Here is a 20441-nt window from a genome sequence, read left to right as displayed (position 1 = left end):
ATATTTCAACAGATGGTAATATATATCGTTACATATTGTGGTAATTATATAAAATGCTTTAATATATGAATCTGTATATTTTCTCCCTTATTCATCGATCGTGTATTTTTCTTACCCAGATTTCGAAAAATTCTAATCAAGAAAATGCTACGAGACTATTAATGAGTAAATAATTAATTAAATGAGAAATGGATCGAATGTACCAATAGACAATGTTATTTTAACGAGACAAATATTCCACAGAGGCTCAAAATATGGACGTAAAATGAGAAATATGTCTGTAAAATATATTTGCATAAATCGTTATAAATATCCAGAAGCCATTACTAGCAAGATATCAGTTGCATTTCCCATATGGAGTTATGGCATAAGAGGTCTACGACCAACTACACAGATTTTTCTTAAAAAGGTTTCTCTTAAGCGGATGAACATTCGCAAAAAATCCTGTATTTACCAAGGAATTTTTAAATTTTAAAAGTATTTCTTCGCGAATTAAAAAAGCAAAAATGATAAAATTTTACCAAGCGGGTAAAAGCACAAACCAATTCGGAAAAAATTGCGAAGGTTATTACAATTAAAGGAGAGGATTAGAGACCCCTGTTTCTGATGTATGAAACTTCATTTCAGATCCATTAAAGGATTGCGTGGCTACTGAGTCGCGAAGTGTCGTTTTTGTTACCATATTGCAATGGAAACTTTTTCCATTAATATTACGCGTACCCTTATATCGTACCCTATACCGATAAATCGACCCTCGCGAACCAATTTTAGGGGATGTCCGGACGATAAATGGAGCGGAGTGCAAAGGCAAGTACATCTGATCTTTGTGCGTGTGGTAAGTACATGATCGCACAACTATGCTGTGCAGCACGTTGTCAGTGTTGCAATAACAATGAGTTATCACTGTAATTTAAGTTCTGCCATGCCAGCTGCATAGTCACACTATAACTGCGCATGAAAAAATGCTCGTTTCGACACATGTATCGTTCACTTGGATTTACAACGAAATGTCGAGGGGTATATATTTGTCGTACAAAGTCAACGAGAGAATATTTGTCACGTCATATCGCCCCTCTTTCGCTGTATAAAATAGTCAAGTACCTACTTCAAAGTGCTACTCAAAATTTGATTCCATATTCATGTTTTTCTGATCCATAATGTGACATCTGCGTGACACATTTTTGTTTAACAATGTTGCAGTGCAAAATTATAGATATATTTTATATTTTACTGTACAGTACCATATATTTATATATATAAGTATATAATATATATTCCCACATTATTGTATTTAATAGATATTTATTAAACAGTTCTGTAGAATACTAAGACAGAAAATTAAAAAATTCTGTGTTGTATTGTTATTCTTTTCCGATTTTAAAATTTTATAAAAATTGTAATTTTAACTTATTATCGTTATTATTATAATTATTATTTTAATACGGAATTTAATGTAAAATTAAATGCGATTATTGTATTTACTAGATATTTATTAAATAATTCTATAGACTACTAAGATATAAAATTTAAAAATTCTGCATTGTATTGTTATCTTTTCCGATTTTAAAATTTTATAAAAATTGTAATTTTAACTTATTATGGTTATTATTAAAATTATTATTTTAATACAGAATTTAATCTAAAATTAAATGCGATGTTCCTTTGTTTTCAAATATTTTCTTTCTATCTTTTTCTATTCCTTCTTCACGTATTCTACGATTCAATTAACACGATTCATGCTCGTAATGAAATATTTGCGAATTTTACGCTATATTTTTTTAATTTATGTCAGGAAATTCAAATTGAATTTTCATTATTTTTCGACAATTATATAACAACCATTCCTATACTAATTTAAGCATAAAATTGTTACTTTGATGCAAATGAGAAGTGTTGTAGAATTCTTAAGTGCATCATGTAATTGGAGCAACCGTCATTCATACTGATTTACATCGACATTCATTTCCTATAATTAGAGCCATTTTTCACAAAGCTCTGTTCCCTAGGGAAATAATTATCGATCAGAGGAATACCGATAAGCGTCCCCAAATGTGAGAATCTCGATAACGAATACAAGTTATCACCTATCAAATTATAGATAGAAATATATCACGGGTTATCAAATTATCCATCGTTTTACTCGAATTTCTACGCCGCGTAAAAAATATCGACATGCGCGGAAAATCGTGCAAAAAGTGGCTAAATATGCGAAATTACCACAACGAATTCCAGCAATTAACTGTTGAAACGGTAATCATAACACGAGAGGAAACAATATATTTCGCAACGCATGATTATCCATTATAATTGTAATTAGCATCTGTTGGAAAATGGTTTCTCGTGATATCAACGATAGAGCATAATGTCGATGTAAGATTCATGTTTCACTGGATGGAATTTAATCTCGACGAAGCATCTAAAATTGTAGATAGCTCTGTTATGCGAAATTATTAAGGGTGTAAATGCATTATACCTAGCATGAAATTCTCTTGCTATGAGATTCAGCTTCGCTAGGGCTTGCAAAATGTGATACTTCGGTTAACATTAAATTTACCCCTAATTTATACACTTTTACCTGTAGACTCGTTTCGGGAGAAACGCGAAAAAATTGTATACTTTATTTATAAAGTTTCAACATTAAACCTACCATAACCGATCAAATATAACATAAGAAAAACTTCAGAAAAATGGAACACGAGAAGATATTGAAAAATTGCTGATAAAATATTATATATTAAGTGTATTTAATAAAGATTAAATATAGATCATATATTAAAAGAAAAATAGCAAAGACAAGTGATCAAAGCGACAGAGTCCAATACGAAATTTTGAATTAAAAATTTAAGATCATTTGAGCCTTGATAAACTTACTGTTAAATTTAAACACCTGAAAATACAGGTAAACTGTTTATTCGAACCTCTTTAATAAAATATAACTTTAAATTTATAAACAGTTTGTTATATAATTGTTATTTTATAATCCTAATTTTCCTTTTGATTTAATAAAAAAAATTTTAATAAAAATTTTACCTGAATACTTGAAGATAAGGAAGGGTTCTAAACCACGTTGCATTAAATCACGTTTTCCAAATCCCCTTGACGAGCGTGAAAAATAGAGACTTCTTTCTCAAATGTCTGAAAACAATGAAAAATTGTCAAAACTGAACAAAACTCGAGATAATCAAAATTAGCTAAACTTCTCAGTTCGATTCTTCAAATAAAGACGTATAGAAAGTTCAGGTTTCAAAGAAATCGCGGAGATGAATAGATAAATGATGACGGATTACAAAATCGATGAGCCTCACCCTAAATATCACGAGTAACAAACCGCCGAGTCCAGTCTCAGTTTTAATCATTGTTTGGTTCGAATTAACTCAGTCAATTAAATACCTTGTCTGGTAGCGACAGCTCGCAGCCATCCGCTGCTCTGAACAATATAGCTTACGTATGGTAATTCGAAATAACATCCCCGTGGACACCATATGTCAGCGACATGGAATTAATTATCACCATGCATTCCCCACCGTACTTCTCCCTCGTTTCGTTCACCCTTTCGATTCTCATAACGATGTCGCTCCTATATTTTTACGTTTCATTCCACGCCGACTAATGCTGGCTCGTCGTTAGCCAGCAATTTCTACATTTCTCTTGCGATCATTCGATATCTCTCGTACATAGCTGCAAATACGGTTTTATTATAATGCAAACTAATGCATGCGTGTATACGTAACGCGTTAGGCTGGCGTGGCATGAAACGATACAGTGCATTCGTAAATGAATGAGAGTAGAGGCTGGTATTTGTCGAGCAGATTGCAATTATAATTTCGATACACGAATTATACTTGACGAAACAAAAGTGAAATATAGCTTGTAATTTATACATTCAGGCTATCGATACGTGATTTAATTGAAATTTATTTCGTGGTAGAGGTACGAACTTTTCGTGATTTTCCTTTGTCAATATTCTCGTTGATAAATATTTATATACGTATTCCAAATATGCCTTCGTTGTAAAATGATTAAATTATCGAAAGAGATGTAGAATTATCAGGATATTGTTCAAATTATCGAGCATTCTGTTTGAAATTAACGAAGAAATTCATAAACACGATGCCACTGTGAATTCCTTGGAAAATAACTGCAAAAATAAACTTGAAGAATTATTAGAATATTATTCAAATTATTAATATACTTTTTATTTATGAACCGAGCACTCGACTATTTCTCAATAAGTTCCTTAATGTTCGATAAACGAGAAAAGGAAAATAAAATATTGAAATTTGTTCAAACTCAATTTCCTCTTGGCCTCTAAGTTCAATCGTGCAGCTTAAAAGCGAGCTGCTCGTTAATCGAATTAGTCGATAATCTCGATGAGGTAAGAAATAAAAATTCATTTCAAATGTACGTAGGGATGCTGTCCGATTGGCAAATATAAAGAATAAGAGATTATTTTTATTTTATTCTAAAATATATGTTTATTACGAGCTAAATGAGACTAGGAGTAAAATATAAACCAAAAGACGGTAAGAGTATGTAAAAGTTTGCAAGCTCTGGTTACCAATAAGGAGGTGTAAGGGACGAGCACGTAGCAGTGATAACCGGATTCTCAAAACGAAGCGGCAATCCGCTTGATCTGCGAGGAGGATTAACAAAGAAGGCCCACCTTTAACCCTTTGCACTCGAGAGGCGACTCTTAGTCGCCATTTAATCAGATTCTAAAGATCAGTGTTAATTAACACGTTAAGTGCCACTAGATGACTTTCCGTTCGGGCCTGGCTGATCTTCAGGAACCGGCCCAGACTAGGACCAGAAGGTGCTAACTTTTAGTGTTAAATTCTTCGCCATCTTTGGATCTAACGTTTGGGAATTCCTGTTATAACAATTGGTACAGTATCTCCGAATTTTATGAACACTGCCTGTCGTCAGTGACTCACTTGACGGCCGAATCTGGGCTTGAACGAAACGTCAAGCAAAACGGGCTGGGCATTTAACCTATTAATATATTAAATTTAAAATTGCCCAACGATGCGTAGAATATCGAAATAAAATAATTTTACGCATTAATTTGCATACGATTTCTTATTTACCGTTTTAAAAATATCGTCGACTTTATGGCAGAAAGTCTTCGAATTACTATTTTTCTGTAACGAGAAGATCGCAGAGTGCAAAAGGGGTTAAAAGGGCAACTCGAGAAGCTGACTGCAGAGTTTCTATGCGAGAGACGAGAACGACGTGTGAATATCGTATCCAACGGAATAAAGTACAATCGGTCACCGAGTGATAGACTCATTTTAACCCTTTCGCTACTACGGGTGACTATAGTCACCAGCCTCGAGACGCCATCTATACACGACGGGTGGACTATAGTCACCGGCCACACAAATTGAGTCAAACGTTAAGAAAACTAAGTAGCTACCGTTCCTCTTTGCTTTCTTCGCAAATTGCACGTTCTATTGCGATGGTCAGTTCTTCCTTTTTTATTTTTCTTCAAAAGATTCGCGTCAAAAGACCGAATGCTAAAGACTGCACAATCGTAATATTTCCATCTTTCACATGTCGCTTCGTTCTACGGGAGGGACTTCGCAGCGTCGCCCGCTGTAACGAAAAGGTTAACCCAGTCCTCTCTTCTCCTCCCCTTACAAAACTGTTAACTGATTTATGATTATGCAACCGATCGACCTCTCACCTCAACTCTCGTTAGAAACTCCGTAAATGACTGTCTCAAGACAGCTCTTGTACCTAGCAATCTCTCTTCTTTCATATGCAGACTTTCTTCCTCGATCACTCATAAACATCCCGTCCATACCATCCTTGCACGCGGTCACTCGTTCTCCCACATGCACTACAGATGTCACTATGAGCATTCGATCCGAACGCGAGACTGCTGTTTATTATCCATCCTAAGCCCAAGTGTTCCCTTGCACTAACACTCAAATCCTAGCATCCTATATGTAAAGGAACAAGAATCGATCATGTATCTTGAAATTAAAATTGAAATCTATTCGAATTAATCGAATCAATGTACGGAAAGCTTAAATATTTCTCTTCCTTTATAGCCACAATGTCTCTGTTTACAACCATTATCGAGCACGTCAACCTTTATTTTTGCTCATCGGCCGAAAAAAGATGCGGTATGAGTGTTACGCGTGAATGTAATTAAACTCTACCACTTCCCAGCGCAATTTCAGGCAACAGCTCGGAATAACAATGAGTTGTTACTCTATCGACGCGCCGCGTTTACGTGGAAATCGTTAACTGATGTTAAACGGTTTACATGCATCAACGATGCACCGTGGAACCAAAATGAACCGCATTATTTCGAGATATCGCGATTTAACGAAAAACTGATAAACAATAGGAATTGAATGCCCGACTGAAATTTAAAAGTAAAACTTACGAATAAACGGTACTGCCTGAATCAAGCACGAGCATTATCGATTGCTAGTTAAGTTTAATGTATCGAAATGTCCGATTTATCGAGTACGTGTCGTATGCCGAAATTTATACACGGATTTGATGGGATTTTCGCAATGGAAATTCGGCATGAAACGGAGAATCGGAATTTTGAAACCGATGCTCGTTAGTTTTAATTACCATTGTTTTTCGAAGAAAATACTCGATTGATTGAAGTAATCTAATAGCTGGGTAAAATGATCGATAGATCCCAACGGTATAAACGAATTCGTTGTAGCTCGAGATAAATAATTATTTCTTTTTGATCAGTTTACACATTCTACGAGAAAATGTTTGTTTCTTTGCCGTTTTTGCGAATAATTTTCGTATTTTTCACGAAAATACGTATCAAATTTCGACGAAAACACATCGCCTATATCTAAAGGCTTTTTGTTTCGCGAAAATAGTAGAATCGGTGTATGTTTCTCTGATTTTTGAAAATATATTAATGAAAGCGTTTTGGAAAATTTGGTTACTCGAATGATAAAAGCGAAAGAAGTCGTACGTGTTCGCTTATACTAAAACTCTGATTATTTCCTTATTTTGATAAGTATTGTTATTATGTTTTATTTCTCTTCTGAGAACTGTGTCGATTTGTTGCGTAGTCAGCTTTTCCCTAGATGATTTCCAATCGGTACATTTGCCTATCAATATCGCAAAACATGTTTCACAATTGCTCGTGCTATGCTTGATAATAACGTGACAAATGAATAAATAATGCGACGTAGTGTGACAAATGATTAAATAATGCGATGTAGTGTGAAAAATAATCACGGATGCATACTACTGTCATGCATCACGAATATAGCGTCTAGTGACTAATCTAGTGATAATACTTTATCCTAACGTCCTTCGCGTCTAGTGAGAGAAAATTCAACACCTAAATTATCCATTCGAAGCCACAGAAATTGTAATTATCAATAGTTTAGGAAAAGACTGAAAAATAAATATAATAGTACCAAGGATGGCAAGAACTGTTACATGACAAATTGAATTATGCAAACACATTGACGATGCGTTATGCAAATGATTAACGAGTTTGCTCTGCTGTGTCAATAACAATTGATTACCATGCGATCAATACGTGAACATCGTTTTTACTTAATAACAGTGGTCAACCACTGTACAATGTACATTTGCATATTATCAAAGATAAGAATTTATATTTGTCAAATTATTTAACCACAATGTTACAATCCTTCGAAAAAAAACTCGACATTAAAACCGATATTACACTAACATAAAATACCAATTTAAAGGAACGTATTCCAAAAATTGGTAATAAAAAAATTGACCATTGTTCTCAAAGTGTATAACCTCAAAGAGTGACTTTGGATTATTTAGCGATGTCACTTAAAACAAAACGAACAAATTTACAAAAATTTTTAATTTTTTGATGAAGATATCGGGTTGCCGAAAATGAAAAGGAGAAGGATTTAAAAAATGTGGTCAACGATACACAAAATATTTGTTTAGAAGCGATAGAAAATGTACAAGGGCATAGAATGAAAATAAAAATAGAGAAAGCAAAGTTTGGAATTGTTGAGTTCAGTTAAACACGTCTGGAGTTAAAAGGAAACTGAACGAGGAATCCACTCCCTTCGAAACTGAGTCGGTAAGATTGGATGAAGAGCATATTAACTTCCCATTAAACCTGCGATAAAGTTAGATAGTCTTGGCTTATTTATTTGTCTCTTGAAAAGAAAAAGAAAGTTGAAAGAACGATTGAAAGAGTAAGCGGATGAATCTTTCCCAAACGGGAGTAGATAACGCGAGGATTACAATTACAAATCAAGATTAAACTCGAGAATTACAGATCAAGGTTACACTCGAGAATAACAATCAGACGATCAAGTTACCTGATATTAAATTGCGGATTTTTTATTATTTCAACAAATTCTAAATTCATATTTAGTCTTTTAATGGTTCCATTTTCGTTTTCTCACAAAGTAATTCCACGTGTATATTTTAAATTGCATTTCGCACATATCCGAAACAGTCTAAAAGTAATTTTACCTATCAAAACCAATCGCGAAGGATGTTTCGTCATTCACTACACTAATTTACCAAACATAAACAAAACTTTCGAAAGTGACCATAGTGCTTCATTATTCACAAGACTAATTAAATTCTGTGCATTCATGCTTCACAGTGCGTAAATAAGCCATGTTTCGATAAATCTAACACAGCCATTCAAGTGTTAACTGTTTTCTAGTAGAGACTTCTATATATTTTATATATCATGCTGTAACTATGACAGTTTAATCACTTAAGCAACATCAATTAATTGAACTGATTTAAAGAAACCCAATGAATTAATGTCATAATGGTAATAAAAAAAAAATCCGATTAATCTGATAATATAATAATTGAAAACTATCATCTATTTAGCTGAATAGTAGAGCACATTAGTGTTTATCTTAAAGACTAAAGAAAATCATCACAGAGATAAAAATACAATTCATTGTATTCAAAATGGTACCTTTATTTTTCAGCATAATGTCCATATTTCTTCTCACGCGAGATAAGTTTTTTCATTAGCTCACCAATTACAATAATTGGTCCTTGATCCAAGACTCCATTGCCTCCTTCATTTCATTGTCCTAAGATCTATCTTGAACTGTAAAAAAAGGTGAAAATTACAAAGTGCTAAATCAGGAAAATATGGCGAATATGAAATGGATTCAAATTTCAACTTTCACAAAACGTCGAGAGTTGCAAGCGATGTATATAGCGATCACATTCACTAAATTTGAATGCCTATCGTGTTACAGTACTTCGATCAACAATCTCGTCATGAACAACTTATAAATGACCTTGAATATCAATTGCACTAACATTTTCCTTAATTAAAAATTCGATTACTATTCTTTGTTTTATTCACGATGACATAATGACGTCACACATGTTCATAATAAGGCCAATACATTAGCAATAGTCGAAGTAAACAAAATAAAGTTTGGCATATTTGTAGAACACAAATATAGTTATAATTTGGAACTTTAGCAGCATCTATTCCTTCCTAGTTGTGCACTAGTGTGCATTACAAAGAAAAATAAAATTCAATTTAAAGCAAATTATTCTATCTTATATAAATTAAAACTGTGTATAATTATTATATTATAACGTAATATACTTAAAACTATATATACATCACATAGAATTATTAATTTCTTGTTTACCTTATAAAATGTACAAAAATTAATCTTGCATCCGGTTCTATTATTGTTATTGCATTGCGTTTATTTCAACATCAAGTGCAGTACATAAAATTGGTATAGAAATAGTTTCATATATGAATATAATAAGAAACCAGCTTATAGATTTATTAGTATGGATGTATTACAATATTTAAAAAATATCAAAATTTGAAAACTCTCTTATAGAATAAATTCATTATCACAGCAATAACTAATATTTGTTACGAGAGATTTTTTTATTACAATAAGAAAGTATTATTATTGCTGAATTGGTCATAATTTGTATAAAACGACATAAAGCGTTTTTGATATTTGCATACCTTTTCAAATTCCTGTAGTCATTCTTTCATAATCATAGGAAATACAATATATATTATAATTTACATTAACATAAACTATTCATTAAATAATACTTTCTTTTTTTTAAATATTGTACAATAAGATTTCTCATTTCCATATGTACATTTCATTACAATGTTGTTGATGTAACAGCACTGACGCCGTGTACTAATACTGTAGGCGGTAAATCTGCTGTTAATTCTGTTAATAGTTGGAGATATTGACGATATGTAGTATTCTCATCCCAAGTATTTGATACTGGAGGTGCAGGTAAATATATGAATGTTGTAGCAGTTTGTAAAGAATGTTGTCTAATTAATTGATTCACGCTGAAAAATAAAATTAATAAATTAAAAGTAATTTATTTTAAAAATTATAAAATATGAAACCTTAAATAAAATACTTACTTCAAAATATAAGCACGTGAAACATTGCTTAAGATATCGCCATTATCGATGTTCGGCTCATATTGATTTTCCATTCTTGATTCAATAAGAGAATGACCTTTTAATCCATGTAGTTGCATTCCCCAATTAGGAATTTTTTTAATGGATGCTGATATTCTCAACATATTTAATAATTTTCTTATATGGAGTTCGTTAGAAATTCGAGGAGACTCACTAATCGAATTTTGTGAATCTGAGATACTCAAACTTGTATTGCTATCTGAAACTTCACAATGAAACACCCTAAGATGTAAATTTTTCCAATTGGGTACCATATTAATAATGCACGCAAGTTGCAACATAAATAATGATGTTGTATCAAATGGATCTTGATCTGTTGGTTGAAAAAAGTTTACAGGCCATACATCAATATATTTTAAAGAAGAATTCCTGAAATATAAAATAGGACAAAAATGAAATAACGATGCTAATTAATGAAAAATTATTAACATACTTACTTAGTTATTTGTAATTTATTTAATATATGAAAATTTCGACACAAACACAAATTCTTTTTCATTTTTAAAACGTCTGAGCACATTCCTACATATTGTATTGAATCTAAATTCTTTTCTGTGTTTGTATGTCTTAAAGGAAATGCAGGACTATTTGATAAGGTTGAAATATTTTCAAATATATCAGTCGCATATTGTGAATCCTTGAAGAAATCTGTCGGTGCCTCCTCGTCGTAAAAACCAAGAACAATTGTGTTTGGTTTCATTGCTCCCATCCCAGATATTCTAATTAAATGGTGTAACCCCTCACGTACTGTTTTCGTAATTGTTAATTCGACAAATGCTTTTATTTTCATATGATCAACTAAACTCAACCAATGTGGATACTCTTCTATAGTGGGATCAATATTCTGGCCCAAAAATTCACCAACTTTTACATGTCCTATTACATAAAGTCCTCCTTTTTTCAAATCATTTACAAAATCTATAAGTGGACATGCTGATCGTGGAGAGGCTACCATTAACAGCATTTGTGGTCGCCAAAATTTCACATGATCTTTACGTGAATCTAACATTAATAAATACTTTCTAACTTGGTGAAATATAAGTGCTTGAGATATACTTCCCCAAGGAGCATTTTTACTTGGAGAAAATAAATGCAACACAATGATTAAAGTTAAACAAAGTATTATACTACTGGATGCATAGATACTATTTATAACAAACATCATTATTAATGTACCAAGAAGACCAATTGTAGCTGTATGCCATGTAAAATAATTAAACGTTGGTCTGTAAAAAAAGTACACCAATTTCAACTACTTTAATCTTAAAATTTCAAAATCCAAAATAATATAAATTTAAAATCAAGAATACCTAAAGTTTGGAGCACTTGCAAGTTCAAGACCAAGACAGGCCAAATTAGTAGCCAAATAACTCAGCAAAAACAATACTGAATTAATTTGAGCAATAATATTTAAAGAACCTATTAATAAAATTATTTGAACCAAAGTCCATGAAGTTAAAACTGCAGCAATTGGATTTCCTTTCCATGTCCCTTGTATTATAAAATTTAAACCAGAACCTAAAAGCATTAAATGTACAAAACTAAGGAAAATAAATAAATGTAAAAAAAATTTGTAAAAGCTTGAAATTTGTATCACCTACCAAACACATTATCTTTTGCTAAAGCTTCCAAAACTCTACTTGAACCTATCAAGTTACTTAAACCAGCACTAAATGTCGCTGTTAATATACCAACTGCTACAAATGGAGGCCAAATATTAATCGACATCATATACATAAAGTCATTTTGCAATAAAAATCGACTTGTACTTGCAGCGGTCAGAATAGATAAAAGAATGTAACATATAAAAGTAAATAATATTGCTGATAGAGTTCCACGTGGAATATTTCTTCCTGGATTTTTTAATTCGCCTATGAATCAAAATTAATTTTAATTAAACATTAAAACGAAAAACTTACAAATTACTTTGTTTAATAACTTGGTTTTATAAATACCACTCATATTAGCTCCAGCCATTATACCAGTAACACCACTAAATAATACACCAAAAACACTTGCAAAATCAGTCATTGCTCCTTTACTTGAATAATCATGACTGTAATTTGAATAAAGATTACTTATAAGAGTAGATGACATTAATCCTGTATAAGTGCCATTAACATGTTCTGTTGCATTTTGAACCAGCGTATTTGCATCTGGAATTGGTATCTATAATAAAAGATGTATTATTAGAAATATTTATCTGTTTGCAACATTAATTAATAAATTTTATATTCTTCATACAATTACCTCCATATATCCTTGTGCCAAAAAACTTATGAAAACACTTAATAAACAAACACAAACAACAGCCAAAATTGCAACACTAGTTTTTGCAAACATTGCAGCTCCTATAAGACATACCACTAAATTGGCAGTATTTAATATAGAACAATATAAAAATCTCCACCATATACCATCTGGTATTAATGCACTTTTACCAGCCAAATAACCAGATGGCCCAAAACTTTCTATCAAACCTTCTGTACATCCAGAAATACAAAACGCACTTGACACAATATTAGCTGTAAAAAATAATGTACCAATAGAACCACCAAATTCTGGTCCAAGTGTACGACTAATCATGACTACAATAATTAATAAGAAAAATTCATGTATAAAATATATCAAAAAATCTATATCTTACAATTTTTAATGAAATTTGCTTGAAGAAGAAAATACAAATATATAATAAATGTTTGATATATTACTGATTTTCTCACATTTGTATTATTTTTTTTTCCCAAAATATCAATAATTTAATACTAAAAATAATAAATAACCATATATCATTATTTAGTGTATTTAATATATGCTAAAAGTCTAATGCAATAACTGATATCTTATCTCTAAACAACAGATGGATTTTATGCACTATAGATTATTAACTATTGAAAATAATAAAGAAATTTAAGCAAGGATACAATAAGCACCACCTCCTTCTACTGCACCATTTGTGGAAATTGCACATATTGATGCTACAGTAAATACTAAAATTCCATATGCAATTATGAATTGTATCAAAGTGACAAATAATCCAGCATTGCCCACAATATATCCTATAACATAAAGTTTGTTTATAAAATTGTACACGTAAAATTTTCCTTTTGTCATTAACATTATAAGGGAGAATGCAATAAATTATATTCAAAAAGATTCATACCCATTCGTATAAAAATTAAGGCACTAAACATTGATAATGTAACAGGACTAAATACACCAGCAAATGATCCTAAAGTACGACCACTATCTACATTCAAACTACCAAATTCCACATATCCATCTCCTTCTGCATGTTGTATTCTTCTAAATTTAAAAAAGTTGCTTAATCTGTACAATATATTTCTTCCATGAATTAGAGGAGCTTTTTCATTACTAATCTTGACATGTACAGATTCATTATTTATTGAACCTATTTCTGAAGCCATTGTTTTTCTAATTTCATTAATCTATAATTTACAAAGAGTCATGTATAGTAATATTTATAATGATTTAATTTAATATTTTAATTCCATTATTACACTCACTTTAATATGAATGAATTAATATTAAAAAATATAAACCTTTCTCATTCATTAATTTCATTAAAACAATAAACAAGATTATATAGAAAACTATCGTGACATCTGAAACAGTTCGAATATTAAATTTATTTCATGAATTACCTTAAAATTATATTAACATACATACTTGATTCTTTTATTTACATTATAAAGTATAAAACTACTGTTACACGTAATTAAAGAAGAAACATATGATGTCACTTATTGAAATGTCACATCGTAACTAACTATGTAACTTGTAACATTTCGAGGTTATTAAACTCATGTTAAAAAGTATTAATTACAACTGCTTTTATCTACTGGAACTACTTTTCAAGATTAGAAAGTTATTATATTTCTTATTTACTTTATTTACTTTATTTACTTCTTTTTTAATCTTACAAAAATTCCCTATATATTCATACAAATTCTTGACTCATGCGTGGTATTACTGATAACGTAAACCAATAATAGCTTAATATGGTGTCCCAATCATAAAAGAATGATTAACAGTTATATGTAGAATAAGTGTTATTTCAATTTAACTTGAAAAATATAATTTTCCTTCGCTTAATAACATAAACATATAGAATATATCATTCGTAAAATATTAAAATAAAATAAAAATAAAAATAAAAATTTATGAATAAATCGATATATTTATTTAAATAAAATTATTAGTCAGTATTCTTTTTTATAAATTTGAATATGTGTAATAGAATAATGTATTATATAAATTGTAATTCTATTTATTTAGCATATGTATTTAGTATATGTAGTTAAAGTAATGATTATAGTAACCCAACGTATGTTCTTTCAATCGTTATCGTAACTATTTGAAAGAATTATATTTTTAAAGAACATTTGAATAAGAATAGTGTACAACACCGAAATGGTTACATACGTGAAAAATTTGATTTTACCATTGTCACGATCAATTATCATAAATTTTACATCAATTCGCCAAATGAGTGTAACTGCTGAAACAAATTCTGTAAAATCTTTGTTGTATAAAGAATATGGAGAACCTGTAAATGTCTTACATGTTACAACACAAGCTATTAATAAGCCAGAAAATAATCAGGTATTTCAACTAAAATATTGATATATTCTTAATGTAGTATAATAAAAAGTTATTTATTTTTTATAAAGGTATCTGTAAAATGGTTGCTAGCACCTGTTAATCCAGCAGACATTAATACAATACAAGGCAAATATCCAAATAAACCACCTTTACCAGCTGTTCCTGGAAATGAAGGAGTAGGTGAAGTAATAGCTATTGGATCTAATATAAAACATTTGAATGTTGGTGATAGAGTTATACCAAATGGTTCACATTTAGGAACATGGAGAACACATGCAAATTATACTTCAGAAGAACTTATGAAAGTATGTAATATATTTTTAAGTATAAAAGCCTTATAAATTTATTAGAATAATACAATAATTGATGTAACGACTATCAAAATTTTAGGTTCCAAAAGAAGTTGGCACTATAGAAGCTAGCATGTTAAATGTAAATCCATGTACTGCATACAGAATGCTTAAAGATTTTGTATCTTTGAAACCTGGAGATACAGTAATTCAAAATGGTGGGAATTCAGCTGTTGGGCAAATGGTTATACAATTATGCAAACTATGGAATTATAAATCTGTTAGTGTTGTGAGAGACAGACCAAATATACAAGAATTAAAGGTATAACAAAAAATAAAAGTTGAATCTTTATTCTCATTTAAAATTAAAATTTTTTGTAGGATTATTTGATAAGTTTAGGTGCAGATGAAATTTTTACTGAAAATGAAGTAAAAAAAACTCAGACTTTTAAAAGTAAAAAATTACCCTCACCAAAATTAGCTCTTAATTGTATATGTGGACAAAATGCATTGGAAGTTTTAAGGCATTTAGCACATGGAGGTATTATGGTAACTTATGGTGGTATGTCTAGAGAACCTTTAACAGTTCCAACTTCTGCACTTATTTTTAAGGTATTTTAATTAAAATTTGTAAAATAATTTATATTATAATTAAACTATTAATAGCTTTTAATAATAGAAAAAATTAAATAGGATATAACAATAAAAGGATTTTGGATGACAGCATGGACAAAGGCAAATATGAATTCGCTAGAGCGTGAAAGTATGTTTAGTGAATTAGGAGCTTTATTTAAAGATAAAAAATTAAAAGCTCCACCACATAAATTAGTTCCATTTTGTCAGTATCAGGAAGCTGTTACAAATGCATTGAATATGAATGGTCGAACTGGTATAAAATATATTTTGGATATGACTAAACCATAAAGTAAATTCTTTTGTACATCATAAGTTACTAGTCTTTTTAATAAGATTATTGTATTTTTTGGATATTTAATATCTTTTTTTTTTTACATCCATTAGAAGTAATTATTAGTGTATAGACAATACTGCAAAAAATGATTTTATGATATTTGGTATAGTACATATTTTGTAATCATTTTAAAATAAAATTCTATCATAAAGCAATTTAAAATATATTTCATTATCAAATATTTAATACATAATAAATTTAAATAAGACTTAACATTAAGTAATTAGAAATCAATATAATTTAATTATATTAACATGAAAAATTTATGAAAACGTGCTTTTTATCCTGTGTAAAAATAAAATTGATACATCATAATATTATTATTCCATACAAAAAGATATTTGTTTATGTTACAAAATATTAACATATAAATATAGACAGAAAAATGCAAGAAAATTTGTATTTATTATATTAATTAGTGTGATATTAGTATCGGAAAGTAAATTAAACAAAATTATTCTGCTTCATCCAAAAGTTCCAACAAATTCGTGCTATGTTTTACTTCTTCATGATCATCAAAAAAATCTGCACGTATAATGTCAAGTTTTGTTTTATAATCCTCATTGAATATTGTTTTTCCATATTTTGTAATTGCTATATCATTCTGACTGTCCTCCTTAAAATCTGTATCTTTTACTATATTTGCATTATCATCATCTTCATTTGGAAGCAAATTCAAGGTAAAAGGTCGTTTATATGAAGTTTCTTCAGTTCCTAGTTGAACAGCTAACATACCAAGTTCTGCTTTTGTACCACAATCTTTTATATAATTATCATTTTCTTGTCCAGAAGTTAGTTTTGCTATACCATATGTCATTGAATACCTGTATAGTTTCTGTATAATTAAGTATTTTTAACTTAAAAAATTTTATAATTATTTTATCAATATTGAACACTTACATATTTTTGCCAAGTATTGTACCTCTTTCTCCAAATATATTAAAAGAACCATCACAGTAAGTTTTAAAATTTACATCGCGTAATTTCATATCAGAAAGACGAATTTTGTTTTCTTCATATTTTTCGTCATATTTGCGATATGTTGAATTAAAACTACCATCATCATTTTGTAATCCAAGTCTAAGAAGAATAGATACTTTCACACAATAATGTTCTAATTCTTTCACACAATCATTCCTAGCATTCCAAATTTCTTGAAAATTTAAAGCTCCATAAAACTGTAGAATCGACAATCAACTTATTGTTAGATATTTAATTTATAGAAATAATTTAATTAATAAAGAAAATGCTTACATCGATCACCATCTGATGTACTAATCCAACACATTGTTGAGCATTTGGATTACTAACCATATCGCGCATTGCGTCTGTATGATTTAACGTTAACAATACAACTTCTACAGGACCAGTAGCTACGGATAATTGATATTTTACCATCATAATCATTAGATCAAATAATTTATTCATACTACTCTTATCGAGTTTCATTATTGATGACAATACAACACATTCTAAAGTAGATCTTAAAAGAGATACTTTAGTCAAAGGTTTTTCATCAAATACAGAAGATAATATTTTAGGATTAAGTAGAGCAGCAGTTACATCATCTAACACTGTAAGCAGGATAAAAACATTTTGAAACAAATCAAAATATATAAAGAAAATACACAAAATCTCAAATATCAATGTTAAACTAGCCTTGTATAGTTTTATCAACACTTATTCTTTGTGCCTTCAGTCTTTGTCGCAAAACATATAACATTTCACCTCCCATGTTTAAATAAAGTATTGGTGTTGCATATAATGACATTTTTTTCTTTTAATTATTTAATTTCACTTTCAAATGTAAAGTACTTTTATGATTTTAGTACACGTATGAATTACTTTCACCGATAGCGTTGTCTTAGCGACAAAAGTGTACATAAAATTAACCGACGTAATGTATTTAAATGAGACTGCGTGATATTTGTAACTTACAGCAATGAACAAATGTTCTTTAAATAGTAAGTAAATTGCATTTTGCTTGTAAATAATAAAAATTAAAAAATCAATAATAATTATTTTTGTTACTAATTTATTTTGTAAAACTTATTAATATTTCATCTGTAATAAGTTATTTATAACTGTATACATTAATCAGAAAAAATATGTTATCATAAATAATTAATTCTTAAGAAATATAATATTTATGGAATAACATATTTGTAAATAACAAAATTAAATTTCCCCTTTCAGTCAAAACTTTGACAATACTAATCAGATTTTAAATGAAAAACATGTATTACAACTTTTGATTTTATTATATATAATTTGTCTCAAAACATGTTTTAAGTCAAAAAAAGAAACATATAACATCTATATTTTATGCTGAACAGATATTAGGCAATTAATTATAATTATAGTTCTTATAACAATACTAAATAACAATAATATTAATAGTTTATAAAATAATATAAGTGGACGGTTATATATATATAACAAAAGATATTGTATTCCGCAATTTTATAAAATATCTTAAATCTAAGTTCAAAATTGGCTTAGTTACATGGAACGGTTTAAATTGTAGAAAGAATTTATTAGCCCTGTTATGTCAGGTTCTACACCGTTTACCCACTTGTAACATATGAAGATTTTATTCCAAAAAATATGCCATACGTATTTATCAGTCTAATATTAATCTATAGTACGTGCTGTTGCACAGACTCCTTTCCCATATATTTTATTTTCTCATTATACTGTTTTTAATATTATTGTAAGTACAATTTTGTTTACAATTCAATTAATATTAATGAAATTGTTATTATATTTATACTTTGTTAATGTGTACATAAATTCAATAATAAAAATAACAAATAATTAAAGAATATATTAAACATAAAATTTTTGCACAAGTTTAAATGTTTTTTTAAATAAATATGAACATGTATAAAAGTATTTGTTAAAAAGAGCAAATATAGTTTTCCACAGTATACAATAATAATTTAAAAATTATTGTAATTATTGATCAGAAACTATAAAGTATTTTGTGTAAGTGTATATGCAATTATGTTACATTTTATTTCATAAATAACTGCTCATTGCTGGGATTTAATTTTTATAGATATTAAACATAATTAGAATATTTTACTTAACTTAAAGTTATCTACGTTTCTTTTAAAAATATTTAATTCCACATAAATTCATCTTTGATTATATGCTTTATATACAAATTGTAATTTAAATATGTCATATCACGTTGTAATTTATAGAAAATCTTTGAAAATACATAACAGTTTTGTAATAGTTCAAACAAACTCTTATAAAAAGCTATGCAAAACACAACTCCATTTATATTTATGAAAATCATGAACAACATTATACCAAAATTAATATAACATTAATGTAACATTTACTTCATGTATAATTAAGTAACTACATTCAATGTTATCAATGTAATGAATATTAAATTTATTTTAAACAATGCAAAATTCATTATTTTTGATTTTTGCATTACTTACTTAAAGTACATAAACATGTCATCTTGAGTATACTCATATATTGTATATTACATCAGAATAATTGAATTAAAATTTTATTTTTTACTCCTTGGAGAAATATCACAATTGTTTCTAATTTTATATATATTTCCTTCAGAAACTGGACAAGACTATGCCATTTTGTTAGTTATGCAATGATTATCTTAATAATGTTTAGGAATTTCTCGAAATATATTTCTAAAAGAAATCTTTCTATTTCGAGAGAGTATTAATTTTAATTGCAATATAATTTATAAATTATATGTCCAAGTACCTTTTGCCGACTGAATGTAACGAAGAGGGACAGTTGTATTTCTAACATCGGGACTTTTTGACCTTCTTACACAATCCTGACTTAAAACCCTGCATCCTGGACTTAGAGTTAAACCATTAAAGCCACTACGAGGGATGCTGTCACTACTTGCCACTCTTCTAACATCATTGGCTCTTTTTTCTTCGCAATTACCAACTACTGACATTAGATTATCCGGTACAGAATCCCTAAGCTTATATGCATTCTGATTGTTTCCAAAATATCTTAAATTCGGATGAACAGATGCATTTTTTGAGCTTCGTATTGAACAAGTTTCTATACATCCATTACGACGAATTTGACGTTT

At 29.3% G+C, this 20441-nt stretch overlaps 3 protein-coding genes across 3 annotated transcripts; 1 reads left to right on the top strand and 2 right to left on the bottom strand.

The window, feature by feature from the left end:
- Positions 1 to 10122: 10122 nt before the first annotated feature.
- LOC108548576 (solute carrier family 12 member 9) lies at positions 10123 to 13887 on the bottom strand. Its single transcript, XM_017901584.1, has 9 exons — positions 13623 to 13887; positions 13384 to 13518; positions 12710 to 13047; positions 12415 to 12628; positions 12061 to 12330; positions 11770 to 11977; positions 10897 to 11685; positions 10400 to 10828; positions 10123 to 10321 (listed from the first exon to the last, which is right to left on the bottom strand). The coding sequence occupies exons 1-9, from the start codon at positions 13885 to 13887 to the stop codon at positions 10123 to 10125; spliced, it is 2847 nt and encodes a 948-aa protein (XP_017757073.1).
- A 1006-nt stretch (positions 13888 to 14893) lies between these two features.
- On the top strand, positions 14894 to 16299 carry LOC108548575 (probable trans-2-enoyl-CoA reductase, mitochondrial). Its single transcript, XM_017901583.1, has 5 exons — positions 14894 to 15085; positions 15154 to 15390; positions 15476 to 15697; positions 15757 to 15987; positions 16069 to 16299. Exons 1-5 carry the CDS (start codon positions 14894 to 14896, stop codon positions 16297 to 16299), a joined length of 1113 nt encoding a protein of 370 aa, XP_017757072.1.
- Positions 16300 to 16799: 500 nt separating this feature from the next.
- OSCP1 (Organic solute carrier partner 1) lies at positions 16800 to 18161 on the bottom strand. The gene is made up of 4 exons (XM_017901582.1): positions 18005 to 18161; positions 17600 to 17919; positions 17246 to 17523; positions 16800 to 17169 (listed from the first exon to the last, which is right to left on the bottom strand). The coding sequence occupies exons 1-4, from the start codon at positions 18114 to 18116 to the stop codon at positions 16800 to 16802; spliced, it is 1080 nt and encodes a 359-aa protein (XP_017757071.1). The 5' UTR covers positions 18117 to 18161.
- Positions 18162 to 20441: the final 2280 nt, after the last annotated feature.

This window comes from Eufriesea mexicana, unplaced genomic scaffold (assembly GCF_001483705.2).
Source record: "Eufriesea mexicana isolate 0111107269 unplaced genomic scaffold, ASM148370v2 scaffold1725, whole genome shotgun sequence".
Taxonomy (NCBI): domain Eukaryota; kingdom Metazoa; phylum Arthropoda; class Insecta; order Hymenoptera; family Apidae; genus Eufriesea; species Eufriesea mexicana.
The sequence above is the reverse complement of the archived record's forward strand: the minus strand, read 5'-3'. Positions and strand labels throughout refer to the sequence as shown.